This window comes from Mobula birostris, chromosome 10 (assembly GCF_030028105.1).
Source record: "Mobula birostris isolate sMobBir1 chromosome 10, sMobBir1.hap1, whole genome shotgun sequence".
NCBI classification, from domain to species: domain Eukaryota; kingdom Metazoa; phylum Chordata; class Chondrichthyes; order Myliobatiformes; family Myliobatidae; genus Mobula; species Mobula birostris.
Genome location: NC_092379.1, coordinates 125,113,795 through 125,140,674, shown reverse-complemented (window position 1 = coordinate 125,140,674; position 26,880 = coordinate 125,113,795). Strand labels below are relative to the sequence as shown.

The following is a 26,880-nucleotide window of genomic DNA, read 5'->3' as shown; positions in this document are numbered from 1 at the left end:
CTAACGAGAGAAGTCAAAGTCAACATAAAAGCCAAAGGGACAGCATATAATAGGGCAAAAATTAATCGGAAGTTAGAGGATTGGGAAACTTTTAAAAACCAACACAAGGCAACTAAAAAAGTCATTAAGAAGGTAAAGATAGAATACAAAAGTAAGCCAACCAATAATATTAAAGAGGATACCTAAAGTTTCTTCAGATACATTAAGTGTGAAAGAGAGGCGAGAGTGAATATTGGACTGCTGGAAAATGATGCTAGAGAGAAAATAATGGGGGACAACGAAATGGCAGAAGAACTGAATAAGTATTTTGCATCAGTGTTCACGGTGGAAGACACTAGCAGCATGATGGAAATTGCAGGTCAGGACTCGAAGTGTGTGAAGTTACTATAACTACAGAGAAGGTCCTTGAGCAACTGAAAGGTCTGAAGGTAGATAAGTCACCTGGACCAGATGGTGTACATCTCAGAGTTCTGAAAGATGTAGCTGAAGAGATCGTGGAGGCATTATGAATGATCTTTGAAGAATCACCAGATTCTGGAATGTTTTCAGAAGATTGGAAAATTGCAAATGTCAAGCATTTCTTCAAAAAGGGAGCGAGGCAGAAGAAAAGAAACTATAGGCCAGTTACTATGACCTCAGTGGCTGGGAAGGTGTTGGAGTCAATTATTAAGGATGTGCTTTCAAGGTACTTGGAGGCACGTGATAAAATAGGCTGTAGTCAGCATGGAAAAATTTGCCTGACAGATCTGTTGGAATTATTTGAAGATATAGCAAGCAGAATAGACAAAGGAGAATTGGTTGATGTTGTGTATTTGGATATTCAGAAGACCTTTGACAAAGTGCCGACATGGGGCTGCTTAACAAGCTACAAGCCAATGGTATTACAGGAAAGATTCTAGCATGCATAAAGCAGGGGCTGATTGACAGGAGGCAAAAAGTGGAAATAAAGGGAGCCTATTCTGGTTGGCTGCCAGTGATTAGTGGTGCTCCACAGGAATCTGTGTTGGGACCGATTCTTTTTACGATATAAGCCAATGATTTGGATGATGGAATTGATGGCTTTGTTGCAAACTTTACAGAAGATACAAAGATAGATGGAGGGGCAGGTAGTTTTGAGGAAGTAGAGGCGCTACGGAAGGACTTAGATTAGGAGAATGGGCAGAGAAACGGCAAATGGAATACAGTATTGGGAAGTGCATGGTCATGTACTTTGGTAGAAGAATTGAAAGGGTTGACTATTTTCTAAATGGAGAGAAAATACAAAAAAAATGAGGTTCAAAGGGACTTGGGAGTCCTTGTGCAGGATTCCCTAAAGGTTAGTTTGCAGGTTGAGTCTGTGGTGAGGAAGGCAAATGCAATGTTTGCATTCATCTCAAGAGGACTAGAATATAAAAGCAAGGACGTAATGTTGAGACGTTATAAGATACTGGTAAGGCCTCTCTTGGACTATTGTAACTAGTTCCCTCCTCAGCCCCACTCCCTGCTTTCTCCCCATAACCTTTGATACTGTGTCCAATCAAGAACCTAACCAAGCTCTGCCTTAAATACACCCAATGACATGGCCTCCACAGCTGCATGAAGCAACGAAGTCCACAAATTCACCAACCTCTGGCTAAAGATATTTCTCCGCTTCTCTGTTGTAAACAGATGCTCTGCAACCTGAGGTTGTGCTCTCCTGTCTGACGCATCCCCACCACGGGCAGCATCCATTCCACATCTACTCTATCTAGGCCTTCCAACTTTCAATGAGATCTCCCCTCATCCTCTAAATTCCAGTGAGTACAGACCCAGAACCATCAAACGCTCCTCATATGATAAGCCTCTCATTCCTGGAAACATCCTTGTGAACCTCCTCTGAACCCTCTCAAATGCCAGCATATGTGTTCTTAGATAAGGAGTCCAAAACTGTTCACAATACTCAAGGAAAGGCCTCAAAAGTGTCTTATAAAACCTCAGCTTCACATTCCTGCTCTTGTATTCTGGTCCTCTTGAAATGAATGCTAACATCGCATTTGCCTTCCTCACCATCGATGCAACCTGCAAGTTAACTTTTAGGGTGTTGTGCACAAGGGCTCCCAAGTCCCTTTCCATCTCAGATTTTTGGATTTTCTCCCCATTTTGAAAATGGTCTGCACATTTATTCTTCAAAGTGCATGACCATGCATTTTCCAATATTGTATTTCATTTGTCACTTTCTTGCCCACTCTCCTATCTGTCTAAGTCCTTCTGCAGCCTTCCTGTTTCCTCAACACTACGTGCCCCTCCACCAATCTTCATATCATCTACAAACTTGGCAACAAAGCTATCTACTCCATCATCTAAATCATTGATATACAGCATGAAAAGAAGTGGTCCCAACACCGACCCCTACAGAACACTACTAGTCACTGGCAGCCAACCAGAAAAGGATACTTTAATTCCCACTCACAGCCTCCTACCAATTAGCCAATGCTCAAATATGCCAATAACTTTCTTGTAATGGGCTCCTAACTTGGTAAGCAGCCTTATGTGTGGCACCTTGCCAAAAGCCTTCAGAAAGTCCAAATATAGAACATCTACTACATCCCCTTTATCTATTCTACTTGTAATCTCATCAAAGAATTTCAACAGGTTCGTCAGGGAAGATGTTCCCTAAGGAAACAATGCTGACTGTGTCACCAAGAATCCATAACTTCATCCTTTACGATTGACTCCAACATCTTCCCAACCACTGTGATCAGGCTAACTGGTCTATAATTTACTTTCTGCTGCCTTCCTCCTTTCTTAGAGTGGAGTGACATTTGCAATTTTCCAGTCCTCTGGCATCATACCAGAGCCCAATGTTTTTTGAAAGATCATTACTAATGCCTCCACAATCTCTTCCGCTACCTCTTTCAGAACGCTTGGATGCAGTTCATCTGGTCTGTGTGACTTATGCGCCTTTAGGTTTTTCAGCTTTTTGAGCATATTCTCCCTTGCAATAGTAACTGCACTCGTTCCTCTTCCTTCACACCCTTCCAACATCTGGCACACTACTAATGCCTTCCATAGTGAAGACTGATGCAAAATACTCACTTAGTTCATCTGCCATCTATTTGTTCCCCATTATTATTTCTCCAGCCTCCATTTTCTAGCGATGTTAGATCCACTCTCATCTCTCTTTTTTTTTTACATACTTGAAAAGGCTTTTACGATCCACTTTGATATTGTTTGCCAGCTTGCTTTCATATTTCATCTTCTCCCTCCTAATGATTCTTTTAGTTGTTCTCTGTTGGCTTTTAAAAGCTTCCCAATCCTCTATCTTCCTGCTTATTTTTGCTTTGTTGTATGCCCTCTCTTTTGCCTTCACATCAGCTTTGACTTCCCTTGTTAGCCACAGTTGTACTATTTTGCCATTTGACTATTTCTTCGTTTTTGGAATATTGTGATCACTGCCTCTTGAGGGTTTTTTTTAATCTTAAGCTCCCTAATCGCCTGCGGTTCATTACGTAACAGCCAATCCAGTATAGCTGATCCCCCTAGTAGGCTCAACAACAAACTGTTCTCAAAAGCCATCTCGTGAGCATCCAACAAACTCACACCTCAAGTTCCATTACCAACCTGATTTTCCCAATCGACCTGCACGTTGAAATCTCACATGATTATCATAACATTGCCTTTTTGGCACACCTTTTCTGTTTCCCATTGTAATCTATGGTCAACATCCCAGCTGACCATACATAACTGCCATCAAGGTCCTCTTGCCCTTGGAGTTTCTTAACTCAACCCACAACGATTCAACGTCATCTGATCCTATGCCACATCTTTCTACTGATTTGATGCCATTTTTTAACCAACAGAGCCTCGCCACCCCCTCTGTCTACCTTCCTATCCCTCCAATAAAATGTGTAACCTTGGACATTCAGCCTCCAACTACAACCATCCTTCAGCCACAATTCAGTGATGGCCACAACATCATACCTGATAACCTGTCATACTGCAACAAGATTATCCACCTATTTTTTATACACCGGGCATTGAGATACCATACTTTGAGGACAGTATTTACTATGCTGTTTGATTCTGCATCTCTAGTACACTTGTACTCACCCTGTTGGCTTCATTTTTGTCCTATCATCTACCTGCCCTTCCTGACAGAGGTTGATTTAAGGCAGAGCTTGACAGATTCTTGATTGGTCAGGGCATGAATGGATATGGGGAGAAAGAGGGAGATTGGGGCCGAGAGGTAAATTGGATCAGCCACGATGAAATGGCAGAGCAGACTCAATGGGTCAACTGGCCTAATACTGCCCTATATCTTATGGTCTTATAGAAACAGGATTGGCCCAGTTTCCAATAAGTAAAACTCCATAACATAGATTCCTTAATATTTCAACACAAATTTTAATCTCTCTCAAAACACTTTTAAAAAGATGGAATAGAAAGTAATACGTCGAACATGTAGGTAAATGTGTTCACCTTAAGGCAGATCATTGACATATATTAAAGTAGATTTGTACAAGTAACGAACAGACTGTGCTTACAGGTGGCCACACAGGATACGGAATTTACAACACAGAAAAACAGGGAATTTGTCTTAAGTGACTTTGGTCAGAGTATATGCTTCCACTTCGCTTAATTTCAACACAATAGGAAAAATAATGGAATAATTTTTTATGTCATAGTGGTCTGCCAAATGAATCAAAGTTGAGGTCTCAAGTTTTTACAGTATATTTTACAAATTGTTTGAAAGGACAAAGAGTATTGTTGCTAAATTTGCTGATCACTCAGATAGTTGAAAACTAATTGTGATGAGGATGCAAAGGGGCCAACAATGGGAAAAGATTTGCTAAATGGAATACGATGAAGGGAAATGTAAAATAGTCAATTTTAGCACAACCAATATAGACAAACCAATATACGTAGATAGAGACAGACAAAATACATTATCAAAATAGTGAGCCATTACAGAATTCTGAATTGCAGAGCAATCTGGGTGGTCTACTACAAGAGTAGCAAAAAGACTAGTATGCAAGGAATTAACGTAAGTATCAAAATGAAATTGTTTATTGAAAGGGGAATGAACTCAAACACAAGGAGGTTAAACTTCAGTTAGATGGTGTGTGGGTAATATTCCAAGGTTAATGGTAAGTCTCACCTATTTAGACTGGAGAGCAAAATGGATAGGAACAGAAAGCCGCGGTTAATGTTAGAGAAGTAGAAAAATGTGAATTGGTGTTCACCAGAGGTAAATACTCAGGCTACGTCCACACTGCGCCGGATAATTTTGAAAACGCCGGTTTCGAGTAAAAACGACAGGCGTCCACACTAAGCATTTTTCAAAATATCTCTGTCCACACTAACACGGATATTTGGGTGAATCTCCTCTACTGGGCATGCGCAGGACACACAGAAAACAAGCGAAGAGGAAACAGTATGCTTAGTGCGTGTTTGTCCAGTTACAGAGTAGAAAAACTTCAAAGGAATTGCTCTTGGCTCTCGCGCAGGAGGACTTAAAACTAAAAAAAACGAATACTGGAGTGTATGGAGGCAACCGACAGGGAGTTCACGGACAGTATGACCCGGCTGAAGACGAACATTGAAAAACTGACTAACTGTTGCATTAATAAAGCACCTTGTTAAATGTATAAAACATGTCTACATCAGTGTTATCTTGTATTTCCATACAATGTTACATTAGGCTGTTACACATCTATCATCAGAGACGTACTTGCATAAATAGGTAAACCACCTTCATTCAAGCAAGGACAGAAAACAGGGCAAAGTGAGTATACTTATTTATTCAGTAAGCTATGGGTCAAAGTATTTGGTGAGTACATTTCTAACTCTTCTGGCTTCAGTCTCGTTGCCGTGTGTTCTGAAATTGTTAGGTTACATGGGGGGTTGCGTTCAAGAAAACAACGAAATGCTGCGCTGCGGCCATCTGTTCCGGCATGTCATGACAGCGTTTTTAAATAGTCAAAAAAGCTCACTTTACAATTTAACTCTCACGCCGTTCACACCAACTGCGTGTTATAACAGCCGTACGGCAGTGCTTGCGCAGCACCAAGCAGAAGCAGAGAAAGCATTGTTGTTGTGGTGTTGTCATGACAGCATTTTTAAATCTCTTCATTTACCCCGTACACACTACAACGGATATTAGGCTTTTTCAGATTTATTCACTCTGGAGACCGTTTCTGAAAATCTCCGTTTTCGGGGGATGAAAACGCCGCTTTAGTGTGGACGGAGGGTCAAAACTAAGAGAAAAAGCTTTGTTTTCAAAATTATCCAGTGTAGTGTGGATGTAGCCTAAGATCACTGCTTTTCTTGACATGTATAAATAACTTGCAAAAGGATGCTTAGGGTAAAATCTCAAAACTGTAGATGATATTTGACTTTATGAGCTGGATAAGGAGTAAGGAGAAACGTAATGGGTGAAAGCACTGCTAAGAAAATGAGAAGCCTAACAGGTGATGAAACTTAATATTGCAAACATGAAGTGATACATTTTGGGAGAAAGTACAAGGACAGACCACGTAAACAAAATGTCCTAACTCCAAGGGATGAGATAAAACTGAAGGGAGAGTGTGTGTGTGTGTGTGTGTGTGTGTGTGTGTGTGTCTATAAAAAAATGTGTAAAGATTTGGAAAGAGACAAATCATATGAAGAAGCATTTAGTCAAGCATATGAGATCTTGGGCTTCAATAGCAGAAACACAGATGACAAAACATTAAAAAATTTACTGTATTTGGAAATCAAAAATAAAAAGTACAGGAGATGTCCATAGTATGCAGTTACTATGGGTATCTATAGATACCATATTATTTCCGATGCCATTTCTGCAGAGAGAGAACAGAATGATGGCATGAGCATTGATTTTTCAAAATCCCAGTAACTGCCCCCCCCCACCTTCCTGTTTCCCTCTCTCACCCTATCTCCTTACCCCTGGTGTTTCTCCCCCTTTCTTCCATGGTCCAACCTCTCCTATTAGATTTTAAAAATGCAAATACGAGGAAATCTGCAGATGCTGGAATTTCAAGCAACAAACATAAAAGTTGCTGGTGAACGCAGCAGGCCAGGCAGCATCTCTAGGAAGAGGTACAGTCGACGTTTCGGGCCGAGACCCTTTGTCAGGACTAACTGAAGGAAGAGCTAGTAAGAGATTTGAAAGGGGGAGGGGGAGATCCAAAATGATAGGAGAAGACAGGAGGGGGAGGGATGGAGCCAAGAGCTGGACAGGTGATTGGCAAAAGGGGATATGAGAGGATCATGGGACAGAAGGCCCAGGGAGAAAGTAAAGGGGGAGGGGGGAAGCCCAGAGGATGGGCAAGGGGTATAGTGAGAGGGACAGAGGGAGAAAAAGGAGAGAGAGAAAAAGAAAGTGTGTATATAAATAAATAAATAACGGATGGGGTACGAGGGGTTGGTGGGGCATTAGCGGATGTTAGAGAAGTCGATGTTCATGCCATCAGGTTGGAGGCTACCCAGACGGAATATAAGATGTTGTTCCTCCAACCTGAGTGTGGCTTCATCTTTACAGTGGAGGAGGCCGTAGATAGACATATCAGGATGGGAATGGGACATGGAATTAAAATGTGTGACCACTGGGAGATCCTGCTTTCTCTGGCGGACAGAGCGTAGGTGTTCAGCGAAACAATCTCCCAGTCTGCATCGGGTCTCGCCAATATATAGAAGGCCACATCAGGAGCACCGGACGCAGTATATCACCCCAGCTGACTCACAGGTAAAGTGTCGCCTCACCTGGAAGGACTGTCTGGGGCCCTGAATGGTAGTGAGGGAGGAAGTGTAAGGGCATGTGTAGCACTTGTTCTGCTTACAAGGATAAGTGCCAGGAGGGAGATCGGTGGGGAGGAATGGGGGGACAAATGGACAAGGGAGTCACGTAGGGAGCGATCCCTGCGGAAAGCAGGGGAGGGGGTGGAGAGGGAAAGATGTGCTTAGTGGTGGGATCCCGTTGGAGGAGGCGGAAGTTACGGAGAATTATATGTTGGACCCGGAGGCTGGTGGGGTGGTAGGTGAGGACAAAGGGAACCCTATTCCTAGTGGGGTGGCGGGAGGATGGAGTGAGAGCAGATGTACGTGAAATGGGGGAGATGCGTTTGAGAGCAGAGTTGATGGTGGAGGAAGGAAAGCCCCTTTCTTTAAAAAAGGAGGACATCTCCTTCGTCCTGGAATGAAAAGCCTCATCCTGAGAGCAGATGCGGCGGAGACGGAGAAATTGTGAGAAGGGGATGGCATTCTTGCAAAGGACAGGGTGATCAGATTCCCGTTTCTCCAGTCTTTTATCTCTTTCACCTATCAACTTCCCAGCTCGTTATTTCACCCCTCCGTCTCTCCATTTCACCTATCACCTTGTACTTCTTCCACCCCTCCTCCACCTTCTTACTCTGACTTCTCATCCTTTTTTTCCAGCCATGATGAAGGATATCTCCCCAAAATGTCGACTGTTTACCCTTTTCCATAGATGCTACCTGGTCTGCTGAGTTCCTCCTACACTCTCTGTGCGTTGATTGAACAGAATTCTGTTAATAGTCACGAACCTGAAATAGCACAGATGCTGCCTAACCAGTTGAGTCTCTCCAGCATTTTGTGTTTTTATTGTAGCCTAGAGGCCAAATGCAAAGAGCTTATGTTGAACCTTTAAAACAATGGCTTGGTAATGTGCAAGGAGTCTTGTGTCCTATTCTTGTCAATACATTTTAGTGAGGATGTGCAAGCCCACATAAAGTACAAAAGTCTTGCTAGGATAGATCTGGGAAAGAAAGATTATATCAACAGTTTAGATTAGAGAACCTAAGGTGGTTTTAGAATGATAGCCGAAATAGGATTTGTTCGAGATAGCCCCTTCTCACAATTCCTCCGACTCTGCCACATCTGCTCTCAGGATGAGGCTTTTCATTCCAGGACGAAGGAGATGTCCTCCTTCTTTAAAGAAAGGGGCTTCCCTTCCTCCACTATCATGATGATGTTAAATAGTTTAGAGGTAAGCCATTTCCTTTAGTGGAAAATCAAAAAAAACCCTGCAGATGCTGGAACTGTGAAATAAATATAGAAAATGTTGAAACTATTCAGTATGCCAGAATTAAATTTCTATGGAAAAAGTAACAATTAATTTCAGCACTAGTTGTTAAAGGTTGTTAAGAAGGCGTATGGTGCGTTGGTCTTCATTAGTTGGAGGATTCAGTCCAAGAGCTACAAGATAATGTTGCAATTCTATAAAACCCTGATTAGATCACACTTGGGAGAACTAATCACCTCATTATAGGAGCATGTTTAATGAGGATAGGTTGAGCAAGTTTTGGCTTTTCTCTTTGGAGTGAAGGAGGATGAAAGGTGATTTGATAGAGGAGTACAAGACACTTCTTACCCAGGGCAGAAATGGACAATGTGTGGGGGCAAAACTTTAAGGTGTTTGGAGGAAAGTATGGGGAGGGGGATGTTAAACTTTTTTTTGTGGAATGTGGAATGTGCTGCCAGGGATGGTGGTAGAGGTAGATATATTCGGGACATTTAAGATACTCTTAGATATGCACATGGATGAAAGAAAAATGGAGGGCTTGTTAGGGACCATTCTGCAGTTATGAAATTATATGAACCCAGTCTTTCGAAAATAAAAATCTGTACACAAATTAACTTCTGATAGTTTGTGGTTCATGAAACCAATCATTGGGTGTGGGACATTCTTTGTCCCATTGGAATGAAGTAGGGAAAACAATAGACTATTGTTCCTGCTGTTAGAACAGTGTTAAGGGTGTGTTCCTGCCATTTAAGACATTGTTCAAGACAGATCTGTTTTGTAACTAACCTTTTGGTTATTTGTATATTCATGAAGCCATACTTCGGTAGTGCAACAAAAATGGTATATTTTGGGTGCCTGAATCTTGAATCCCCAAAGCTTTTGGAACAGACACCAGTATTCAATATTCAAAGGGATTCTGCTAGTTGGGGAGGTCCTGCCATTATAACTATGTAATTCTGTTAATTACCTCAAGCAACACACATCAAAGTTGCTGGTGAACTCAGCAGGCCAAGCAGCATCTGTAGGAAGAGGTGCAGTCGACGTTTCAGGCCGAGACCCTTCGTCAGGACCTGTTAATTACCTGACTATATTTCAAATGTTAAAGCCAAGTAGGTGGTTGATTGCTTATTGTTATCTTTGTGTTGAATTATAAAACATTCTGTTAGGAGAGTGAGGCTACGTCTACACTATGCCGGATAATTTTGAGAACGCCGGTTTCCAGTAAAAACGATAGGTGTCCACACTAAGCGTTTATCAAAATATCTTTGTCCACATTAGACGGATATTTGGGCGAATCTCCTCTACTGGGCATGTGCAGGACACACAGAAAACAAGCGAAGAGGAAACGGTATACCTAGTGCGCGTTTGTCCAGTTACAGAGTAGAAAAACTTCAAAGGAATTGCTCTTGGCTCTCGCGCAGGAGGACTTAAAACTAAAAAAAAACAAATACTGGAGCGTATGGAGGCAACCGACAGGGAGTTCACGGACAGTATGACCCAGCTGATGACGAACAGTGAAAAACTGACTAACTCTGTTGCATTAATAAAGCATCTTGTTAGATGCTTTAAACACGTCTGCATCAGTGTTCTCTTGTATTTCCATATAATGTTACATTAGGCTGTTACGCATCTACTGTCAGAGAAGTACTTGCATAAATAGGCAAACCACCTTCATACAGGCAAGGACAGAAAACAGGGCAAAGTGAGTATACTTATTTATTCAGTAAGCTATGGGTCAAAGTATTTGGTGAGTACATTTCTAACTCTTCTACTAGCTTCAGTCTCGTTGCCATCTGTTCTGAAATTGTTAGGTTATGGGGGGGATCGCGTTCAAGAAAACAACGAAATGCCGCGCTGCGGCCATCTGTTCCGGCATGTCACGACAGCGTTTTTAAATAGTCAAAAAAGCTCACTTTACAATTTAACTCTCACGCCGTTCACACCGACCGCGCGTTATAACAGCCGTACGGCAGTGCTTGCGCAGTACCAAGCAGAAGCAGAGAAAGCATTGTTGTTGTGGTGTTATCATGACAGCGTTTTTAAATCTCTCCGTTTACCCCGTACACACTACAAAGGATATTAGGTGTTTTCAGATTTATTCACTCTGGAGACCGTTTCTGAAAATCTCTGTTTTCAGGGGATGAAAACGCCACTTTAGTGCGGACGGAGGGTCAAAACGAAGAGAAAAAGCTTCATTTTCAAAATTATCCGGCGTAGTGTCGACGTAGCCTAAGATTCTCTTGAGTTCTCCTGGACCCTCTCTCTCTCTCTCCTGGAGATTCACTGTGAATGATCTTCTTGTCAGTTAAAGGGTTGACATAACTTTGTGGGCTTAGGGGCCTCTACTGCACTGTACTGCTCTATATTATGCATAATGTTTCAAGTCCTTGGCCCTTCATTAGACTGGATCTGAGAAAAATCGTTAATTTTCTGTAGTGGAGAGTGGTGGGTAAAGGGTAGAAAGAACATAAGGGAATTCCCCTGATGGGGTGACTTAATGTGACAACTAGTGCATTACGCTTTTTTGTGTGTTATATGTTGCAAGAATCAATACAATTGATACGCCAAGCAGGCCACTGCAGTAATAGTAAATTAAAATTAAGCACGAAACTGTGTCAAAATGACGGCAGGCAAAATTGGCTAGTTCTGATACAGGCAAAAGAAATAATTAGTTGCCTGAAGTTGGAGAATTTGATGCCAAGTCCAAGAGGCTTCCACATAGGAAAACATCTTGCTCTGTGCCCAAGAGGAAGATGAGGTATCATTCCTCAAGCTGGCCTTGGGCCTCGTTCTATCATTCAGGAGGCCACAGACACACAGATTTGAGGGGGAGTGGGATGGCCAGAGAAAGTGACAAATATGTTCTCATCAAACAAATGATGCTCTCCCCAGATAATTATGAAACTTTTTCCTTATGCTGCTGAAGACATTTTAATATTTACAATTTAAACAACTCTAGCAACTGGTTTGAAGTTACAGCAGGGCAGAAGCATGATAAACTGACAGATGTTTTCCACAGTTAAAACATAGGAAATTTCAAACAACTTCCTTAGTTCTTGGAAAGGTTACAGATATCAGGGAGAAAACAAGCGAATAACTAATACAGTCCTATCAGTGAACCTTTCACAGGTGTGTGTTATGTGTAATAAACTGATGATATACAGGTATATTTTTGTTTCAGGTCAGAACAATGCAGGTCGATGGTCCACACAGGTCTCAAGTACATAATCTCATTACGACTTACTTCCCTAATCCTTCCCTCTGTGAAAAAACATTATGTATCCATAAATAATCTTCAATGTCTTGCTTCTGTGGTTATCCGCATCAATGAGCCCAATCAGTGAATACTGGAAGGCTACTTGGATTTCAGGAATAACCATAATTGAGGTTTGTCCAATGCATGTGTATTTCCAGCATGACTGGCTGTATTGACTGTCTGAAGGAATGTCAACTACGTCATAGGAAGTCATTCCTGCCTGTGGCCATCAAACTTCACAACTCCTCCCTTGGAGGGTCAGACACCCTGAGACAATAGGCTGGTCCTGGACTTATTTCCTGGCATAATTTACATATTACTATTTAACTATTTATGGTTTTATTACTATTTAATTATTTATGGTGAAACTGTAACGAAAACCAATTTCCCCTGGGATCAATAAAGTATGACTATGACTATGACTATATTATGCTGGCCAATAATCTTTATCTTCCCTTGTCCAAATATCCATTAATACATCTAACTCATGACACTAATTTATAAAATAAGGAACTGAAATCTTGGTTCTTTCTATGAAAAATACTAAAATGTAGAATATCACGTGGAATTTAATGTGGAATATCAGATGAATGAAATTAGGTGCAAACAAATGAAGAGAATACATTTTTTGCAAAAATGGGTCAACTATTCCATTTATAATTTCTCTGCCTCACAAATTAATATCGCCATTTATCTTAGATGCACAAAAATATAGAAAGTTTAAAGATTTTGAAAGATTAGCTCTATTATCTCAGGGACCAGGATCTCACCTCCTCCATCCTGATCAAAAAGGCGCAACAGCGCCTTTATTTCCCGCGGAGCATCAAGAAAGCTCACCTCTGTCCCAGGATACTGAAAGACTTTTACCGCTGTACCATTGAGAGCATACTCACCAACTGCATCTCAGTGTGGTGTGGCAATTGTGAGTGGTGAAAACTGCCCAGCGGATTATCGGCACCCAATTGCCCACCATTGGGAACATCTACCATAAACGCTGCCTGGGCAGGGCGAAAAGCATTATCAGGGATGCATCTCACCCTAACCATGGACTTTTTACTCACCTCCCATCCAGTAGGTGCTACAGGAGCCTCCGCTCCCGCACCAGCAGGCACAGGAAGAGCTTCTTCCCTGAGGCTGTGACACTGCTGAACTTCTCATCACAGTGCTAAGCAGTATTGCACCCATATTGTACTGTCTCAGTACTTTTATATTTGTGTGCTGTAACACTTTTTTTATTCGCAGTTATTTTGTAAATAACACTATTCTTTGCATTTCTGGTCAGATGCTAAATGCATTTCATTGGCTTTATATCTGTACTCGGCACAATGACGATAAAGTTGAATCTAATCTAATCTATTTGTCAATGAATATTGAAACACCAAAATAAACAGTGAAACACGTCGCATGTGTCAAATCAGATTAGTGAGGATTGTACTGGCCAGCTCGCAAGTGTCCATGAGACTAGAAGACATAGGAGCAGAATTAGGCCACTTCATCATGGATGATCCCGGATCCCACTCAACCCCATACACCTGCCTTCTCGCCATATCCTTTGATACCCTGACCCATCAGGAAACGATCAACTTCCACCTTAAATATATGCATGGACTTGGCCTTCACCACAATCTGTGGCAGTACATTCCTTAGATTTACTACTCTTTGGTTACAATAATTCCTCCTAATCTCTGTTCTAAAGGGTTGCCCTTCAATTTTGAGGCTGTGCCCTCTAGTTCTGGATACCCTCACCATAGGAAACATTCCCTCCACATCCACCCTATCTAGTTCTTTCAACATTCTGTAGGTTTCAAAGAGATTCTCTTGCATTTTTCTAAATTCCAGTGAGTACAGGCCCCAAGTGTCACCACACTTAAAGCAGCAAAACAGCGTGTCCACAACTCATTAGCTCTAACAATACATCTTTGGAATGTGAGAGTAAACTGGAACACCAACACCGTCATGGGGAGAACACACAAACTCCTTACAGACAGTGGTGGGAATTGAACCCTGATCAGTGTCCATCCTGCCCAAAGATTAATAAATGTCCCACATGTTGGGTCTTGGATGATGTAAGACACAATGATATAGGTTAGTGATGATAGAGAGATGATCAATACATTTCCTTCATTGAGTATGAAGATTGGACAAAAGGACAAACACAGATATCTTAATGGAGTCAAATAATTAAAAGTGTTGTTGCACAGTCTAGGAAATTAGATCACAAAACTAATATTGATATTTGGGGTATGGGGTAAAACAGTTACCCCTTCCACTTGGTGCTTTAATGTCAAATCACACTACTGGGTAACTAGATTGATTACAAAGATAATACTTACCAATTGGGGAGAATTTTTTCCTATACGTAAACCACAACCTTGACTTGATATTGGACAGGAGTTCAGATCTTTCTATGAGAAGAAACATAAACAGGAGACATTGAGGAGCCAGCAACATACTTGTCTGTTTATAATGTTACAGAAATACTGTTAAATTACATTTGACAAGATGAAGTGACACACAAGTGCACTAAGTAGTATCAGCAGATTACATTTAAGAAAATCAGGACTATACTCTCTAGAATTTGAGTAATGAGAAAAGATCTCATGGAAACATAGAAAATTGTTACGGGTTTCTCAAGGTAGATGCAGGCAGGGATGATGTTTTCCCGGCTGAAGTCTAGGTCACAGTCTCCAGATAAGGGATTAGTTATTCACATCAGAATATATTTAAGCAAGAGATTGATAGATTTTATGAGAATCAGAAGCTAACATGTTAGGACAGGAAAGTAGCACTTAAGTAAAAGATCACACAAGTTTTTAAGAGTCAAGCAGCCAACTCACGTTCCTATTTCTAATGTTTTTAAGTACTTTTATTCTTATTGTACACTACAGAATTACTACAATCTTCATATTTGTTCCACCTAATGAGCCATATACACTTCTACATTCAGTTTAATCAAAACAGTCATCAGACTGAAACATAACTGTTTTCCCCTCCACAGATGCTTCCTGACTTGCCGATCATTTGAACTTCCTCTATATTTATTTCAGAGTTCAAAAACTTGAACTATCTGAATGCCTTGAGAGGACTATAATATATTTGTTTTAACCAACTTACCTGTTTTCAGGTGATACTTTTTCCCCAGAATCCATATAGGCTCTTCAGTATCTGGAAAGTCCTCAAGTAGCTCAGAAAAGCCAGGTATCTGGTTCTCACACTTAGCCAAAACTGTAGTGATAGTAAACAAGCAGCCCAGTCAATAGCTTTTATTCACAAACAAAATGAGCTTCTGACAAACCATTCAAAACTACCAACAATATTCTTACCCAGTAAATCAAGAAATTTATAATATAGAGTACTGTGCAAATATCTCAGCCAGCTAGAGTGCATAAGACCTTTGCACAGTACTGTATTTATCAACACGGAGCAGAGGGCAAGTCTGTAAATCTGGCAAGAGCAAAAGGTGTTGGGAATGATGAGGGTGGGGCACCTTGGGAGGTGTGTCCCAGGTGGCAGAGAAGGAGTACCAGGGGTGGCAGCACAAGTGCAGACACACCTAGCCCTGAGACACGAGGCAAAGTCATTTGAATCCAAACAATTGGTTTGTTGCTCATTACAGAATGCCCCGCTGGTACTTCCCACTTCCTCCCCTCTCCCATCCTCTTTTCCCAACCATGATTTCCCCTCTCCCTGTCCCCTTACCACTCTCAGTCCACAATAGAGACCCATATCAGAACCAGGTTTATCATCACTCAAGTGTCCTGAAAGTTGTTGTTTTTTTTGAGGCAGAAATATAATGCAATACATAAAATTACTACAGTACTGTGCAAAAGTCTTAGGCAACATAAATACCCAAGACTTCAGAATCAGAATCAGAATCAGGTTTATTATCACTGGCATGTGTCATGAAATTTGTTAACTTAGCAGCAGCAGTTCAATGCAATACATAATATAGAATAAATAAATAAATAAATTACAGTATATGTATACTGAACATATATTTAAAAAGCGAGGCAGTGATCACTGTTTCAATGTCCATTTAGTAATCAGATGGCAGAGGGGAGAATCTGTTCCTGAACCGCTGAGTGTGTGCCTTCAGGCTTCTGCACCTCCTACCTGATGGTAACCGTGAGAAAAGGGCAGGTCCTGGGTGCTGGATGTCCTTAATAATGAATGCTGCCTTTCTGAATCTTTTACACAGTACTGTATCTGACATTAGTAAAGTGACAATAGCACCACTGAATCAACATAAGAAACAAGCAGAGTTCACAAATATGCTTCAGGACAGAAAACCTGCATTCTTACTAGTCGTTTCTTTAAACTAACCTCTGAAATAGCTTAGCAAGCTTCTCAGCTGCACCAAACCTTTTGACACCATGATGAGAAGAGAGTTAATATGATTTTCATAAGGAGCCAGGGACAGACAATAAATATTAGCATTGCCAAGTATTTCAAATAAATTTACCTTTGGAAAACCTAATCAACAATGATCAAGCTTGTTCACTCTTTTGTCATTTGTCTCTCTTGCCTCAGTGGCAGAATCTAGTGGTGTACTGAAAAAGTGAACAAATATTTAACTTTTGATTAAGCATTCCTGGTTGTCACAAATATGTCTCTATCCTCAGGGAAGTCCACACAACAACTTCGATGATGAAAGCAGATGTGACTGTACAATGACCAAAAGCAACCTTCTCTATAATCAGGGTTCACACCCTGATTTCCACTGACAGAAATTTTGAGTGGAGGCTAAGGCAACGAGATAAATCATGGCACCATCTCCTGAGATCATTTCACCAAAGAGCACATTGAGGCTTCTTTCTCCACAAAGCTCACTTCATTTATTCCCTAATTCAATTAGCCCCAATTTTCATTGGCTATTCCCACTCAAGAGTTCCTTAAGACCCACTTAACTACTTTGTAAGTAGAAAAAAAATGTAACACCAGAACTTTTCTCTCTGCTATGGTGTCAATGAGCACCTTATTGCCCAATGCTGTACTAACATATTGCAAATAGATTCATCCTTATATGTTGAAACTTATTGGCAGGAATGTGGCACTGGAACAGCTGTGCTTAATCCTCACAAACTGTCAAAAGGATCAACAACCAGCCACCAAGAATCGACCAGAGGATGTTATTACTATTTGGATCCAAATCACGTTACTTACGTACGTGTCATAGTGAAAGACAAGCTCTCCTTAAATTCGCATCTCACTTATGATGCTAATATTGCACGCCCCGCTTAACGTTGACCGATCAAGCTTTGCGACGAGAAATATAAACAAACAAAGCACAAAAGAAAGTTGAATAGATGCCGTGCGGTAAGGAGCGGCTCCTTTCAACGATTCTACAAATAAACCATCCAATTAACTTCAAACGAAAAAAAGATGTAATATGGATTCTTTTGCGTTCTAGTCAATAATTAACTGATGACATGAATGACCAACTCACATGAAATATCACAACAGTTACCGGAATCTCAGGAACTAGGAGCATCACGACACTTATGTTATGAAATAAACAGAAGTGAAGTTACACTCTCGATTTCATTTACAATTTACACAACGACATTTTCAAACAGCACGGACTCAACGCAAAAGCACGGCGCACTAGCTAGAGGCCGGCTTACTTTCAGACCGCACATTAGAGTTTACTGACAACACCAAGACATTACCTGCCTCCATACTCAGCTTTGTCAGTGTCATCATATAGCATCAGAAGGGCGCGCCTGCGCAGATCGCGCAGTGCCTTCTGGCTCGTGTAGTCCAGTTATTACTTTCCCCTTTGTTCGCTTCGTAAAACTTTAAACTACAGTTCCCAGAGTGCTTAGGCAGACAGTGACGTCCTACCCGGTGTGAGCTGGCGTCGTCTGAAACCTTGCCTCCGTTGCTAGGGCTCAAAACTAGAAACATACAGAAATGGCAGGTGCCTTAATGGTTAATTCGAATCGCAGCTCCGGAAGTTTGGAAAGCTGTGGGCGATTCTATGCACGAATCGTTAAGGCTGAGCCTGGCTGTGTTTTTCTTCAATCCGATTGGTCGATGGAGGTCAGCCTACCATGAACGACAAGAGATTGCGATGACATAACTAAGTATTTGATTGACAGATAAAGAGGGCGTGGTCAGACCCGCTGGAAATATTAACCAATCAGAACATCTGACTTATTAGGCTGCCGACGAAGGAAGGGCCAATCCCAGCCGGTTGCTAAGGGAGTGATTCAGCAGCATGGATGGTACTGTGTCCAACGTGGAGATCTGCAACTTGGCTTATTCAGGGGATCTGGAGAACCTTAAGGCCCTTATTTTATCAAACAAGAGTCTAGCTACAAAAACTGATCAAGTAAGCAAAGCCACTTCACTCTTCCTTTGTCCACAGTTAGGAACAAGAATTCCTCATGAAGGTGTATCACTTTTGGCCTAAATGTTTAATCTTGGGTATGTTTCACAATTGACTTCAGTAACATTTACTGCAGTATGTACGTACTGTTGAAATACTAGGAGTAGTTTCGTGATTTGGAGTAATAGAATGTTTTGAGTTGAGCAACATCTTTGCTTTGTTTCAATTGATGATGTTCATTGAGACTCTTTGGGCTCCACTGGTTGCCTGTGCAATGAAGTAGACGGCCACTTTATTGGCATATTTCGTCAATGAGTTCGTCGTCATATGCAAGTGTGCAGAGATGGATCCAGTGGGCAAATGTTCATGAAAATCATTGGCAGTGGAAAAAGTTGTGCTAAAAGTGCTATCAACAGTGGTAGTACTGTATCCAGATCAATGGCATCAGTTTAGGCACAAGGCGCCAAAGATCCTATGCTGCAACTAGATGCAGTTTTGCTTCTCGGGCTTTTTAAGCAGTGTGCTGGATTTCTGTGTTCAAGTTCCTGAATATAATAATTGTAACCATGTTCTTGGTCAAGTCATTTTTAGCAATGTATTGAAAGCAAAATAATGGATAAAAGTTTATAGATGATTCAGTGACTGTCAACATACTGTGTATACTGTCCAGCAGCTCTTCATCAAGAGCACATTGACAATGTGGTATAATTTGGGAGAATCAGAATCTGGTTTCATATCACTGGCATATCTCTTGACATTTGTTTTACGGCAGCAGTACATAATTTAAAAAAACACTAAATTACACTAAGAAATATAATATATTTTATTTAATAAGTGTAAAAAGAGATGGGGAATAGTGAGATAGTGTACATGGGTTCATTGTCCATTCAGAACTCTGATGGATGTGAGGGTGGGGAAGAACTGTCTCTAAAATACTGAGTGTATGTCTTCACACTCCTGCACCTCCTCCCTGATGCGAAGAGGGCAGGTCCTGGGTGACGAGAGTCCTTAATGATGGATGCTGCCTTTTTGAGTCATCACCTGTTGAGGATGCTCTCAGTGCTGGGAGTGCTAGTGCTCATGATGGAGCTGGCTGGCTTGCAACTTCCTGCAGCTATTTCCAATACTGTGCAGTGACCCCTCTCTATCAGACGACGAGGCAACCACTTAGGAGCCTCTCCACAGACCATCTGCAGAAATTTGCTAGTCTTTAGTGACATACCAAATCTCTTCAAGCTCCTAATGAACTATCATCTCTGGCATTCCTTCTTTGTATTTGCATCAGTATGCTGGGCCCAGGATAGATCTTCAGAAATGCTGACTGAGGAACCTGAAACTGCTCAGCCTTTCCACTGCTGATCCCTCGATGAGGACTGGTGGATGTTCCCTCGACTTCAACTTCCCGAAGTCCAGGATGGCCCTTCACATCCTCCTTGTAATGATGAAACCAGAATTGAAAGCAAGACTCCAGATGTGGATTATCTGTAAGCTTCTAAATTAGAAGGGATGTGAATTCTTCAGCTCTGTCTTTAGCATTTGCCTGCAGGGCTTGGCTGTTGTTGAGGATGGGGATGACTCTTCCCAATAAATGTGTGCTGCTATTAGTGAATGGATCATTCAATCTGTTTCTCTGGCTTTAGTTTTGGATGATATATCACCTCTCACATTGAGACCAGTTTGGAAAATTCTCCTAAGACAGAAGCAATCATCTCATGTTCCCCAGCAGTGCCCGTGGAACAAATAGCTTACTATAATGAATGCAAAAGGAAATCCTATTGTTCTGGATGCATCCTCTTCTAAAATATTGGTTTCTTTTAAATATTATTAATGTAAGATACCAAGTTTGTTTTATAGAATAAGATGTACTAGATGCCAAATCTGTATCCAAATACACATGAGGCTGCTTACTAAGTTAAGAGCCCGTGGTATTACAGGAAAATTATTAACGTGGTTGAGCATTGGCTGATTGGTGGGAGGCAGCGAGTCAGGATTAAAGGATCCTTGTCTGGTTGGCTGCCGGTGACTAGTGGTGTTCCACAGGGTTGATATTGGGACCGCTTTTTATGCTGTATATTGATTTTATTTGATGCAATAGATGGTTTTGTAGCCAAGTTTTCAGATAATACGAAGATTGGTGGAGGAGCGGGTAGTGTTGAGGAAACAGGTAGGCTGCAGAAGGAATTAGATTAGGAGAATGGGAAAGAGAGTGGCAAATGAAATACAGTGTTGGAAAATGCATGGTCATGCACTTTGATCGAGTGGTCGGCGACTTGGGCCGGCTCCCCCACCGGACTTAGTCTGGTGTGGAGGGTGTGAGGATACCCATCAGGAACAAGAAAAATAAGACTGACAAAGGGCGGATGAGCTCCTTGTGAGCCAACGGCCATTTTCCGTGGAAGAGATTAAAGCCTCACCATGTATCTACGAATCGTATGCTATGCACCTAGTTAGAAGAGACATGATGAACTTGGGCGCTGCACCGTGTGCCCGGACCTGCCCAAGGCCTCCGCCTGAGGAACGGCCGAGCTCGAAGAAGCGGCCGTGGCTGGAGGCCGACACGGCCTCGGGCTCGAATTTGGCGGGGCGATGACAGGTGGTGCCAAGACAGCCAGCGAGAACAAACTGGAGGAGAGGCTGTACGTGGTGCTGTCGCAAGATTGAGGAAGATGGAGGTGCATAGCTGCCAACCCCGGATTCAGGACGGCACCCACTGACTGACTGAGAAGAAATAAATGTGCAGACTATTTTCTAAATGAGGAAGAAATCCAAAAATCTGAGATGCAAAGGGACTTGGGAGACCACACCTTGAGTATTGTGAACAGTTTTGGACTCCTCATCTAAGAAAAGATGTGCTGGTATTGGAAAGGGTCTAGAGGCGGTTCAAAAGGATGATTCCGGGAATGCAAGGGTAATCATACAAGGAATGTTTGATGGCTCTGGGTCTGTATTCAGTGGAATTTAGAAGGATTGTGGGGGGGGGGGGCGAATCTCATTGAAACCTTTCAAATGTTAAAAAGCCTAGGCAGAGTAGATGTGGAAAGGATGTTTCCCATGGTGGGGGAGTCTAGGACAAGAGGGCACTCATGCAGAATTAAAAGGACTAAAACCTGACTGACTTGTTTCGACTGATTGTGAGAATAATGTTCGAAGATAAATAATGAATAAAGTGCCTGTGCATGAGAAAGCTGCTAAGGATGCCTAGCAACAATCAGAGTATGCATGTGATAACGAATGTTTAACAAGCAGCCCCAGACAGTACTCGGGGCTCACTTGATTGCACATTTTCCTAAGCTCTATGACTGGGGTCTCTGTAGTTCAAATGAGTGACTCAAGCTTGCTAATAACACTGGACAACAAATATTTTGCTTCCTGAATACCTTTAGATGTATCTTATGAATTTTGGGCTACTGATCATGAAAATCACCATGAAGGTTCCCTATCGCTCACCATTTTTTAAATAAACTTGTGCTTATTATTTCAATTCATAATTCAAGTCAATTAAAATGTTGCCTACAATATAAGCTGGAAAGTTTCCTATCTTGTCCAGGCATGCTTAAGCAGTGCAGCTGCTGCATAGCAGAACAGGTTTTAATAATAATTATTGGGTTCAGGACTGTAAGGATGGAATTTGCTATCACCAGGCACAAACATTTTTATGAAGGATTTTGATATTTGAGACAGATGCTTCCCAGAATAACTGATGCCAAGATTAAGGAAAGCACAAGATTAAGGAAAGCACTTTTGTTGGTCCACAAATCACAGTGACAGGGAATTTGAAGAATTTCTAGTGGGACCAGAGAAAATCACTTGAAAGGCATTCAAGGAAGTTGTTGAAATTTTTCTTGGCATCTACAGAGCACCGAACTACAGGCAGCTGGTTGAAAGCATGCTTGAAGCATATAAAACCATGAAATGCAACATGTCACAAAAGATTCATTTTCTGTATTCCCGTTTAGACTTCTTCCCTGCAAAGCTTGGTGCTGTTAGTGACGAGCATGGTGAAAGGTTTCAGCAGAACATTGCGGTCATGAAGAAAAGATACCAGGGCAATTGGAATCCATCAATGCTGCTGAATTATTGTTGGACACTTAAGCGAAAAGCCTCAGACACTGAGCACAAATGAAAGTCATTAACAAAATATTTTTAACTTAGTTGAACTATTGCAAAGCATCAGCACCATTATGCAATTAAATACATCATACAGGTCCACAATCCCTTATCCGAAATCCTGGGGCCAGTTGCATTTCGGAATTCAGAATTTTTCGGATTTCAGACGCCCCCCCCCCCCCGCCCCGATACCAAAAAACATGTATGCTCAAGTCCCTTATTTAACCTATCTCAGTGTGTGTGGTGGACTTTAAGACCCAGTGGCGCACCAAACCTACACACATCCTCCCGTATACTTTAAGTCATCTCTAGATTACTTATAATACCTAATACAATGTAAATGCTATGTGAATAGTTGTTATACTGTATTGATTAGGGAATAATGACACGAAGGAATTTTATTTCCAACAAAAACATTCAATAAAACATAAAAATATACAGCTTCAAACGAACCGAATCAAACACATGGTAAATTACTTATTGGAATAAATGTAGAATGTCACTGTTACTGTCACTATAAAACTTCTGTAACTTGTCTTTCTGTTTATTTAAATCATATACAGCGGTAGTTCCGACACTATTTTCTTCAGTAAAACGCCGCACATACACACCACGATCAAGCTTCTTCAATAACTCCACTTTCTGCGTTATTGATAGAGAAGATTCCTTCTCCTTTTCTCATGGTTACCCATAAGGGTATCTGTAACTCTTTTTGACATTTTCACAGTGAAATTAAACACAAAGTCAACAGTGAACACAAAATGGCAGCGAACAGCAAATGCACGTGTAACCAGTACAAGCGCTGAGCCACAACTGACGTCTGGCGGCCTCTGCTAGTGCTGCCACGTCACACCTGAGTGACGTCAGCTGTCGGCGAAAAAGCTTTGGTTTTCAGAGCTTTTTGGATTTCAGAATTTAGGATAAAGGAATATGCACCTGTATTCAATATAAGTTAATTTGTTGTTTCTCCAAATTCCTACGAGATACAAGTAGTCTGAAATTATATTTGTGTTCATCTTCATGCAGTCTATCATAAACAAAAAATAAAAATTCTGAGGAAGCAACACTTTTGAAAAAATTTGTTGTCCAGTGTAAGCAGTATGTAATTTTAAGTAAACTGTGTTTGACAATATTCCCTGGGTCCGAACCTAAAGTCCTCTGGTAGAGAGGCAGACTGACATCTTGGCACAGTAGCAAGCAGGGTCCCAATTGTGGTAGACCTCTTGCTAAAACTGAAGAAGTGGACGAACAGACTGTTGGGGTGAACCAGAGATGAATGGGCCCACAAGGTAAGCTTTAACCTTGGTTCCTCTCTGCTCTCTGATGACAGTGATTGTTCCCTCATTTTGGCGGGGAAAATCCACTGACAGGACCTAAAGGGAATAAAGAGGAGACGGGTGGTTTGAGTCCCTCAGAATAACTGAGAAGTTTTGAGTCTTCCAGAAAGTCAAGACTGGTGGTTGGAGTACCCTGGAATAACGAGAAGTTCGAGTCTTCTTGTCTGAATGTTTGGGAAAAGACAATTTGATTTAAATTTAATACATCAGGAGGAACAGGGAAAGAGTATGGTTACCTGATTGGCCTATGGTGTCAAGTGGCAGAAATAAAAGAAGACATAAATTAAATTGTTGGACCGATAACGCTAAGCGAAGAGGGATAGATGTACATGACAAAAGAGGCAATCCTAGGAGATGGCAAGATTTGAGAGCGATTTGTGAAGAATGGGATAAGGGACAGAAACAGACAAAGGAGACGGGGAAAGAAATTGTATCAGAGACAAAACATACTGACCATGTAAGAATGAATAAAGGGAAACGGAAAATAAAAATAATTCTGTGCTATCCAGACATACCAACCAGTTTTCCCCAAATGATACTGATGATGATTGGGAATGGGTAAGGCGACCTCATAATCCTGCCGTGCTACCCACAACTGCGTTGGCGCCTATTTTACCACGGTCAGGTTCCCCACCCCCATAAGGCTCTCGCCCTGGTGCCTCAGTCGCCAACTCGACAGTCATTACATCACCACCAACCGATGTAGTTCCTCCAGAACGGTTGGGAAGTCCAGTACCCGTTTCTGCCCGCACACGCAGTCAGACTGGACTTGTCCCGGACTGGACCCCTGACAAGGTCCATTGGTCTTATTGGGACGAACACCTACTATGTAAATCCATAAGCCCTGGACCCCTTCCAAACTCTGGTATACTGAATGCCGCCCCTGACAAAAATGTCGACCTCCAAGGGTTCTGTAATTATTTAAGAACTGTTCTGACTATTTATTCCGCTAACTCCCGAGATCTGTTCCCTCTGGCTATGGCCGCCCTTACTCCTACTGATCAGACACAATTCACCACTCGGCTCCGACATGGCAACTATGACCTGTTAATCGTGACTGGGCAAACAGAATGGCAGATGATTGAAAATATATTGGACACCTTGTCCCATGTTCTGGCCCCCTCCATAGATGTAACTAAGGTCTTAGAGTGTAAACCCAGGAAAGGTGAGATCCCTGATGATTTCCTAGAACGCTTCAATGCCGTTCATTCTGCACGATCGGGAGATCTACTGTACGCAGCAGGAAACCCGCCCCATAGTACTGTGCTGTCCTGCTCCAAGCCCTGCCCAGCAAGGTGGCCGACAGGGTTAAAGTCAACAATGTGAAATGGTCAGAATCCACTCAAGCTTCAGAAAGCTGTTTAAAATTAGTTTCACAAAGGCAAGGTATATCTAGGAAAGCTATAAATCAGATAAAGACATTTTTTATTTATCATTGTAGCTGTATTGACAATCTATGGCCTTGTCAGAAAGAAGTGTCATAGTTCAGTCTTTCAAAGCAAACCACAAAGGCCATCTAAAGGGAAAAAGTTCATTTAAATTTTAGTACACAACATTTCAGAGCAATCTTCCATATTTTAATATTTCTTGTGAGGAAAGGTTGATTTTTAATTTTGTCCAATTCTGAACAAAGATAAGGACACTACATTATACTTTTTAAAAAAAGCTAGCATGTTAGTTTGCCAGAAAAAAAGATTTGTTTGTTTTTTAAAAGGTTTTGTTATCAAGTATGGCACCAATGTAGTACAGATGTTAATAGACCAGAAGGTGCCAGATTTAGCCCCTGACCTGTGCTAATTAACCCCCATTGTTAATACACTACACAGACTCGGATGCGTAAATTCCTGGGCCTTGTCAATTTCTGCCGCACTTGGATTCCCGATGTTGCCCTGTTCACCAAATCCCTCACTCCTTATTCCTCGCCCAAATGTGAGACTCCCTTTTAACTCTCAGAGCAGGCCCCACAAGATTTTACTTCCCTCCAGCAAGCCCTGTTGTTGCACCTCTCCTTGGGCCAGCCCCTATACGATCGCCATTTTGTACTTTGTGTGACAGTCAAGGAGTTTTGTGCCACTGCTGTCCTCTCCCAGAGCCATGGGGATTGACAACGACCTGTTGCCTCCTTCTCCAAGAAACTCTTATCCCGTAGCTTTTGGCTTGCCTCCCTGTACTCAAATTTTCCCTCCAGTATATGATATGGTTCTGGCCACAACTAACATTACAACTAACATAGTTGTCCTGATGAACATCCGCCAAACTCAAGGCCTTATGCAGGCCCGCCACACTAGATATGAGGTCCTTCTCCTACAGAACCCCCTTCTCCATTTTTTCCCCTGTTCTACTCTGAACCCTGCCACTTTTTTAGAATGCCCATCTGAGCTTCTAGATTCACCACCCCATGATTGTGCAACAATAAATCAGCAATTGACAGAAGCCTGACCTGACATGACTGACGTCCCCCTAACTAACCTGGATTTAGTCTCCTATCTTGATGGAAGCTCCTTTATAGTCAACAAAGGCCACCGCTGTGCAGTTGTTTCTGACATAGAAACTGTGGAGTCCGCTTCCTTTCTTTCTCCACACTCGGTGCAGCAAGCTGAACTGTTTGCACTCACTAGAGCATGCGTCATAGCCACTGGAAAATCTGCCAATATTTTTACAGACTCTAGATATGCCTTTGGAGTCACTCATGACTTTGGCCAACTTTGGAAAGCTCGGGGTTACATCACTTCCTCTGGTATGCCCATCATTAATAAAGTTTACATTGACAACCTTTTGTTCACCATCTGTCTTCCTTCACAATTGGCCATTATTAAATGCTCTGCGCACCCTAAAGGTACGACTGAGACTG

The 26,880-nt window shown here is 41.7% G+C and overlaps 2 protein-coding genes across 2 annotated transcripts in view; one reads left to right on the top strand and one right to left on the bottom strand.

Moving 5' to 3' along the window:
• atg4a (autophagy related 4A, cysteine peptidase) overlaps nucleotides 1–18,071 on the bottom strand; it is a 57,322-nt gene extending 39,251 nt beyond the window's left edge. Inside the window, exons 1-3 of the mRNA XM_072270930.1 lie at nucleotides 17,924–18,071; nucleotides 15,369–15,479; nucleotides 14,588–14,659 (exon numbers count right to left, since the gene is read on the bottom strand). Coding sequence (XP_072127031.1) covers nucleotides 14,588–14,659; nucleotides 15,369–15,479; nucleotides 17,924–17,957 — 217 coding nt within the window. The 5' untranslated portion in view covers nucleotides 17,958–18,071. The remainder of the gene's footprint in view (nucleotides 1–14,587; nucleotides 14,660–15,368; nucleotides 15,480–17,923) is intronic.
• Nucleotides 18,072–18,435: 364 nt separating this feature from the next.
• The window catches only part of psmd10 (proteasome 26S subunit, non-ATPase 10), a 38,959-nt gene continuing 30,514 nt past the window's right edge, over nucleotides 18,436–26,880 (top strand). Inside the window, exon 1 of the mRNA XM_072270931.1 lies at nucleotides 18,436–18,588. Coding sequence (XP_072127032.1) covers nucleotides 18,475–18,588 — 114 coding nt within the window. The 5' untranslated portion in view covers nucleotides 18,436–18,474. The remainder of the gene's footprint in view (nucleotides 18,589–26,880) is intronic.